The 8,799-nt window shown below is 35.9% G+C and overlaps 1 protein-coding gene across 1 annotated transcript; it reads left to right on the top strand.

The window, feature by feature from the left end:
• Nucleotides 1-1,552: 1,552 nt before the first annotated feature.
• Nucleotides 1,553-6,837, top strand: ucmaa (upper zone of growth plate and cartilage matrix associated a). Its single transcript, XM_065265754.2, has 5 exons — nt 1,553-1,750; nt 2,372-2,428; nt 2,621-2,716; nt 5,047-5,142; nt 5,782-6,837. Exons 1-5 carry the CDS (start codon nt 1,699-1,701, stop codon nt 5,871-5,873), a joined length of 393 nt encoding a protein of 130 aa, XP_065121826.1. The 5' UTR covers nt 1,553-1,698; the 3' UTR covers nt 5,874-6,837.
• The last annotated feature ends 1,962 nt before the right edge of the window (nt 6,838-8,799 follow it).

Genomic DNA, 8,799 nt, shown 5'->3' with positions numbered 1-8,799 from the left:
GGACATCTTTGGGATGAATTAGAGCGGAGACTACGAGCGAGGTCTTCTCATCCAACATCAGTGTCTGACCTTACAAATGTGCTAGAAGAATGGTCAAAAATTCCCATGAACACTCCTAAACCTTGAGAAAGTCTTCCAAGAAGAGTTGAAGCTGTTATAACTGTAAATGGTGGGCATATTAAACTTGATGGATTAAGAATTGGATGTGATTCAGATTCATGTGCATATAAAGGCAGGTGTCCCAAAACGTTTGGCAATATAGGGAATAGGTCTCTTCTCTAGCATCGGTCATAAGTGATTCTCCAGAGCGAAGAGATTTTGATGTGAAAACCTTTGTGACAGCAAAGATATTTTACATGACGTGGTTTGTTCTGTGAAGTGATATATGTGTGTATTAAGAGTAGATGAATAAAACCTGGAGAATGGCAGAGGTGTCTACTGTTTTCTGGAATGTCGGCACTTGGAACCACCGAGAAATCTGGCCAGGATCCAGACATTAAAGAATCCATTTACACAGCATGAAAAAAATGTCTCGTAAAAGCAAATGTACACCCTACAGCCAAACCACACTATAAAGGGCAAATCATTGATACAATGGAAGTTTGTTTTTGTAGCCTAATTTAACTTTCAAAGTGTGGATAAAGCGAGACAGAAGCCACAGTATAAATTCTTCACAGCACTCAAATCAATTTCTCTTCCTTTAAACAGACAGTCTGTCTGTTTTCCATTTCCTTTTGTCTTTCTCCAAACTTGTGTTACTCTGTTATTCATTTATTCTCTTTCTGTCAGTCTTTCACTTTTAGACACATTCTTGCACCGTGTCTTTCCAATGAGAATTATGGGATCAGTTAACAATGAATTAATAACTACTTTAATGTAATATGTGACATTATGTAATATGTGAAATGCAGACTGAAGACACAGACACTGTTGTACTGTCAGAAAAAAAAGGTAACGTGGTGGTGGTAACTTTCAAAAAGTACACCTCCAAAGGATACATAGTTCCTCAAAGGTACATTTAAATAGTACATACTAGGACCTTTTGACAGCTTTTGTACCTTTATTTCTGACAGTGTGGTAGAAAACATCATATTACACATTGTAATTTTGTCAATATGAAGGCTTTAGACATTAATTGTTTTAAAAATGTTGTATAAAGACATAAAGATGGATGGATGCATGGACGGATGAAAGTTGGACTGAAAGTCTTGACTCAGTATAATCTCATAAATCGCTCATCATTAACAAAATCTTTGATTTCAGTAAATAAGCACAGGAATGCAGATGAATGTATTTATGATGACAGGTGAAAACGTTGCTATTTGAAGCAGCTGATGAGTTGCTGCTATCACACATACTTGATCTGTTTTTCATTTATTTAATAAGAATGGAAACCTGATGCCAAACCTTTCTCCCTGCCAGATCTCAAGGTTTGGACAGAAAGAGTAAGTGGTGACAGTGTTCCTATGCACACAGAGGGTCTCGAGAAACCTATCACCCATTAGTGGGCGTGCAAGTGGGTGTGTACTGGGGTCCTGTGTCTACCCCTCTCGTCCCTTTTGCTTCCAGCTTTACCTCTTCTTCACTTTGCTTTACCTCTCTCTCTCTCGAACACGTAGTCTATGGTCTTTTGGTTGTTTCTACTGTTCTTCTGATACCTGTATATAACTCCCTCTCTCACACACATTCATCTTAAAGATGGTCTGGACTCGTGTGCTTCTGCTGGCACTGCTGCCCATCATTTTGATTGGTGAGTATACCATCAGTGTGTGTACCAGGGTAAACATGAGGTAAGAAAGTATTATTTATAATTTTGCTTTAAAATGTTTCTGCATAATCCCCTTTAACCTTCCAATATTAAGTACCGCACTGCAAATTGATATTTACACTTAAATGTACAATAATTTCAAGTTTCTTGACTAGTGAGGAGTTGCTATAAATTATAAAAAAAAGTTGAATCAGCTTAACTTTATTTTTATAATTTATAGCAATTCCTCAGAAGTCAAAAAAGTTGAAATTGTAAATTCAACTTAAAAGCGTTAAGTGCAACAATACATTTTGTGAAGGATTTAGATGGTAATACAATTTGATATATAAAAGGGGATTACCATTGTTTTCAACTTTTATAACTTTATATAATATCCATCAAACTTGAAATAATATTATAGCATTAGAGTTGTACATATCCAAAGAAGCATTAACTGCCTGTCTAAAAAATACATAGATATATAATTTAGTTTTAAAAGAAATATTTTCACAAATGTAAAGTTAGCTGTCCTTTAATTGTAAAATACACTGTTGAAGTTTGACAAGTAAAATTATTTAGTAAAAAGGAGGAATGGACCCTTTATTCTCTTTTTCTCTCTTTCAGTCTTGGCGGGGGTTGAAAGTGCAACCGTAAGAAATGGAAAAGACAGCGAACCTAAGGGTAAGTATGCAGGCCATTTTAGGAAAAAAAAATGTATTACTTTATAAACTACCTTTTCAGAACTCAAAAAAAAAAAAAACTGGAAAAGAAGATATTTACTGTGGACCAGTTCTGGGGACAAATGTATCCCCAAAGTATAACTCCTAAATTATACAGTACCCACACACACAAACTTTCATCACTTTTTTACAGAATCATCGAAAAGTGTTTTCATGCCAGCATCTGACGCCTCAAACTTCTTCAAACGCCGCAGTCGCAGATCCCCAAGTGCTTATGAAGAGTACTATGGTAAGCACAATAATATTAATCTCTTAATTAAAGCTTTATTTATTCTGTGGTAATCCAAGGTATTACCATGATAAATGTCCACAGTCGCATGATTGTAAAATATAAACAAGTATCAAACGGCACTGTTGTTGATCTCATGGCTGCATAAGTGTGTGTGTTGTTATTGTCAGAGATCACAGAAGACTGCTAAAGTATTAGCCTCCAAGTTGTAGGTCCAGTAGGCCATAAGGATCAAAAGGACAATGTGGAACTCATTCTCGTTCTCTCTCTCGCTCTCTCTCTCGCCAAAAGCCATCAGGACGTCCCATAGACTGAAAGCATGGAAAACGTTTACTAAAGTGCGTTTTAAGCTGTCTGCGATGTGTGTGTGACTGTGCACGAGTGCACTGCAGGTTGGAGGAGAAAAGCAGAATGGAATGTGCAGACACAGAACTCAACTAACCTCCCTCAATATAGAGTAAAAGAAGGAGAGAGAGCAGACGAGAGATCAAAACGTGGATTATGTTTGGCACCCAACCCAATTCTTCTAATATTTATGAGCCGAAGCTCTCTGTTTATGTGAATGTGTTACACTTTAATATTTTTATGAGCCTGGAAGATGTGTTTGAGCCTGTGTGTGTAGGGTACAGCTATAACATTAACATTTTTTCATTTGGCAGAGAATTTTATCCAGAGCGACTAATAGTGCATTCAATGTACACTCAGAAAAAAGGCACAAAAAGGTACAAAAGTTGTCACTGCGACAATACCTTTTCAAAATGTTCTGGTACCTCAAAGGTATATCTGTACCAAAATGGACCTTTTTAAAAGGTACCGTCCCAGTGACAACATCTGTACCTTTATATCTAAGAGTATATTGTATATGAATATCAAACCCATTACTATTGTGCTGTTTATATCGCACCAATTGAGATATTGCTTATATAAGTAGCCTTGTTTTATAGTAATTTCACTAAATAGACATTTAGCACACATATCTATCCAAAGTGACATATGGAAATACAGATCTGCTGGTTTAGGATGGTCTCCCAGTTTGGCCAGTTGATGCGCATGTTTAGCTTGGGAGGCCAGTTGGATTCTCCACTTTGCTGTACTACTAAGTCTCAAACAGTTTGAAAAATCTGTATCTAACAGTCCAAACGGAGCAGGCTGAAAGACTATAGATACAGTTTAGACAAATTAAGTCCGACAGACGATCGTTGTATATTCTAAGGCTGCAATTTCTTTACACCTCTCATTTTCAAGCCGTTGCTCCATAATTTGCATGTCACCTGAATAGAAATGTGTGCTAGATGAATAAATGTAAACAATCATGGTCATGTCAGGTCTACATCTGATTTTATAGCATCAGCTTAACTCAATGTCTTTTGCCCTTATGACTTAGCATGTCACTAAAATTTCACAATCAAAGAGACTGTAAAAAATTATTTGTTGGTTCAACTCAAGTTACTTGGTTGCATGAAAGAGCACCTATTGTATTGTCCTATTCACGTTTTTAAATTTCCATTGGTGTGTAAGTGTGTATTAGTACGTTAACTATATGCAAAAGGTACAAACCCCAATGTAAACAATGACGCAAGTTATCTCCAATGTAAATCTCTTTTCATAGACTATGTACGGTATGTGGAATATAATGTGTTTATTAACCATAAACCGTGCAAACACATTGTATTATACCAAATACACAAAATAGTGTTGTTGTTTTTTAACAATGTAATAGGTGCTCTTTTAAATTTTGAGTTAATTCAAATGTGTCAAATAATATTTTTAATGGGGACATTTCACAAGACTTTTTAAAGATGTAAAATTAATCTTTGGTGTCCCCAGAGTAAATACTCAAAATCTTAAAGGGGACATAGCATGAAAATGAGACATTTTCAATGTTTAAGTGCTGAAAAAATGTGAAAAAAATAGGTCATTGAAATTTGGCTCCCCTTGTGATTTCAGAAGGGGATCTTTTTACAATAAAACCGCGCCTTAATCTGCACTATCCAACCGCGGCACTGCAATTTAATGCAGAGATCAACTCATTTGCATTTAAAGGGGCACACCCAAAAACAGCGCATTTTGCTTACACATATAAGTGGCAATTTTAACATGCTGTAATAAATTATTTGTGTTGTATTTTGAGCTAGAACTTCACATACCTTTTAGTCTGGGGCACCAAAGATGTATTGGACATCTTAAAAAAAGTCTTATGAAATGTCTCCTTTAAGATAACCATGTAACTTACTTTTTTAAGTTGAACCAACTTTTTTGCACTTTTTACAGTGGTAAGTAATGTAGGCGAACACTGACTGTATCTTTAAATCTATTATGTGTCTCTGCAGAGCAGCGAGTGAAGACGTCCGCAAATGAGAGGAGGAGAGAATATTTAGAGGAACAAACTACCGAGTATGAGAACTATTTAGAGGAGGACCGTAATGGTGAGAATGATCTGTGTTTGATTATTTTTGGCTACCAGAAAGAGAAAGATCTTAAATGTTCCCTGAACTGGATTAAGATCACAGATCTGCGATTTATTGAATTGTTTAATTAATGAGAGGTTGATGACAGTGATTGCTTTCTCAAACTGATATTTCATCTATCAGAAACCCTGTATGATAGATAAGGTATTATAATCCCGACAGACTGTTCACAGAATACATTTTGGCTACATTTTTTAATAATTTAACAGTTATTAAACTGATAGTTTTCCCAAAAAGGAAATGATGTCATAATTTTCTCACCCTTACAAACCTGTATACATGTCTTTGTTCTGATGAATACAAAGAAAGATATTTTAAGCAATGTCTGTAACCAACCCGATTCTGAGCACCATAGACTTCCATAGTATTTTTTTCTTTCCTTCTACGAAAGTCAATTGTGCTTCTGTTTCCTGCTTGAATACAAATATCTTCCTTTAAGGTAACAGATAGGATTAGACCCATCACACATTTCTGCAAAGGAAGACAGTCAAATTCGAAGCCCCCCGACCAGATACACTGCAGCCTCCTAATATCTAAGAAAACCCTCTTAAGGTCTTAATATAAATTTGCAGTGTGCATCTGTCTTTGTATTAACAGAGCAACACGAGAGAAGCAGAGAGAAGACCGAGCAATACAGAGAATTTAACTACGATGGGCAGTATCCACGATACCCTCACCATCGCTACTAGGCCTGAGACACCCTCAGCTGGTTAAGTTGGTTGGAGGAATGATTTCAAGATCAAGTTAATGACCATAACATAATTATACAAAACATATAAGAACTTAAGCATTTAAAAACCTTAACCCAGGTAATAGGGAGTGTGCGTTCAAAATTATATTTTGTGCTGTTATCACACCATTTAATCATTTCACATCAATCATCTTAAATGTAATACTTTATTATCTGACTTTATATTGTCCTGTCAAAACTTTTCAGTATCTTTTTTTTAAAAGAGTAAGCATTTATTCCTTTCTCACACTGTAAGAGAAAAGTTGGTTTTACTTAAAAAGTAAGTTATCTAGTTTTATCGAGTTAATTTAACTTAAAGGTGCCATAGAATGTTAAACTGCATTTACCTAGGCATAGATAGCATATAACGCTAACTAGCATTTAGGCTGAAGTTCTACTATTAATGTTACAGTTTTGTAGGTCCATAGGGCAAAAACACAAACTTACCACATCCATTAACAATCTCTGAATAATTGATTTTTCCTCAAAATCTAATACAGGCTCAAATATATAAGGCCTGTTTGCATACACACAAAGCTACTGAAATGAGGCGATCTGAGAAACAGCCAATCAGAGCACAGCTCAACATCATTATGACTCTTTCAAATAAGGTAATAAACTATTTCATTCTGGGGACAAATCATAGGGTTATAAATGGACATATATCCATTCCTGGATCATTTTTGCACCTAATTAAGCCACACATCTTCTATGTAGATATCAGAGAGCAATTTAACATTGTATCAATGCATTATATGGCACCTCTAAAAAAATATATAGTTTTTACACAACTTTAATACTTTTAAGTTGAATTAACTCAAAATTTCAGGTACTTGTTTTTAAAATGAAACAAAATCTTTTTTTTACAGTGCAGAAATTACTGTCATTTGTACTTGTGTGTATGAATAAAGATATTTCTCCTTCTTTTCCACATTTGTGATAAAAATTACATAAATGACGTTCACATCTATTGCAACACACACACACGCACGCACGCACGCACGCACGCACGCACGCACGCACGCACGCACGCACGCACGCACGTGCCAAAAAATGACCAAAAAATGACCAAAAAATGTTCAACCAATCATAGATCTCGGTCCGAACGGACGTTGTCTTTTTTGTCCCTCATCCGTAAGCATAATTTGAATGCCACCGCGCAGCGAGTCGACGCAGACACCATACGTCATCGGCGCGTTCACGTGCGCTCATCTCCCATCTGTAAACAGAGGGAGAATGGCAAACTTTTCTGCTGAATTGACAACCTGCACAGGAGGCACACAACAAAAGACATCTTTTATAACAACAACAGCAAAAACTGCCTGGATCAGCAAAGAGCAAAAACCCAAATGAACATTGGTAACTTTACTGCTTTACCACGAGATGCAAACAGCTGCAGGAGGCAAAGGGTCTGAAAGGGTCGTTGCACTGTTTATTTTTGTAAGGTAGGTACGCGATATGTTTGTATTGAGATGGATTCAGATATTATACTTTGATGAAACATTGTGTTGCTTATGAAATTTGTGTTCGTTTACGGATTAGCGCAACGATATAGTTACTATGTCTACACAACCGAAAGTGTGCTTTAACTAATTCTGATGTAAACCAGTTGTTTATGTTGGTTATTTTGGTAATGTTATTCACTTTGTACTTCAAAGTTTTCTCACTGGTGAATGAGACATGCAATGTGTCCGTCTGATCCGTGCGTGTTCATGTGTTTTGAAAGAGGCTTGACTTTGGATGGCGAAGGATCGTGATTTCATTGCTAGTCAGCTACCGTTAGCATACTTCAAAATTAGATACCCTACCTTTAATAAAATAGCTTAATACACCTAAAAAAGAATAAAGCTAGCAAGGTTAGCTAATAACCATAAAATATATATTGCTGAAAGTTAATACTGTTAATACATTTTTTCCAACAAGCGGATTTAATGAGACCAATTTTCAGAATTTGATCACATGACGTCCAACATATACATGGGTGATTCTCACAAAATCTTGCTTTCAAGATATCCAACATGATTTTCTTAAAAACACTTATTAACAAATCTTCTGAATATGCATTTAATAAAATGTTTGATATGTTTAAAGACATTAGGGATAGTTCACCCAAAAATGAAAATCCTGTCATCATTTACTCACTCTTATGTTGTTACAAACCCATATAAATGTCTTTGTTCTAATGATCACAAAGGAAGATATTTTGAGAAATCTTTGTAACTAAACTGTTTGTGGACCCCATTTACTTTAATCTTTTTTATTCACTGTATTTTGGATGCTTGAACAAATTCTAACTGACCCACTAATGTCACACGTTGATGATGTTTTTATTAGGGTTGGGCTGATACAACTTTTTCAGGTCTGATAACAATGTCGATACCACAACCTTGAGTATCTGTCAATACAGATCTAATACCGTCTCTATCACCCTTTTAATCAATTAAGCTGCAAATAACCCATTTGTTAGCCATACAAAAAGCTTAAACAAGGCTACAGAACTCAAACACTTTACTGTGCAACAAATCACTGTGAAAATAGGCTTTATGCCCAGCTACTTCCTGAACTTCATCCAGCTCCTTGTTTCCTGTCTGCCATTATTGGACAAACGGATTAATCCAGGTGTGCCTGACCTCAGTAGTCACAACAACAATAATCAGACACACCTGGATTAATCAGTTTGTCCAATAATGGTAGAAGAAGTAGTGCAGCTGGGCATGAAGCTTATTCAAGACTCAATGAAACATTGTGCAATACTGCTGCTTCATTTTTATTTGAATGCTTAAAACCGACTAGTAACAACACTTTTAGTTAGTCATTCAGGTTGCTCAGCAAGTCGCGCTTTACATCTTTAACTTTGTTCTGAAGAAGAACAGAGGACTTATGAG

Source organism: Paramisgurnus dabryanus, chromosome 1 (assembly GCF_030506205.2).
Source record: "Paramisgurnus dabryanus chromosome 1, PD_genome_1.1, whole genome shotgun sequence".
Taxonomy (NCBI): domain Eukaryota; kingdom Metazoa; phylum Chordata; class Actinopteri; order Cypriniformes; family Cobitidae; genus Paramisgurnus; species Paramisgurnus dabryanus.
Note: the sequence above shows the minus strand (reverse complement) of the source record. Positions and strands in the feature narration are given on the sequence as shown.

Bases quoted from the DNA above. Each gene is read 5' to 3' on its own strand.
- ucmaa (XM_065265754.2), top strand. From the start codon at position 1,699: ATGGTCTGGACTCGTGTGCTTCTGCTGGCACTGCTGCCCATCATTTTG. The intron at 1,751-2,371 runs GTGAGTATACCA...TCTCTCTTTCAG, and splicing joins GCTGCCCATCATTTTGATTG to TCTTGGCGGGGGTTGAAAGT. The intron at 5,143-5,781 runs GTGAGAATGATC...TTGTATTAACAG, and splicing joins TTTAGAGGAGGACCGTAATG to AGCAACACGAGAGAAGCAGA.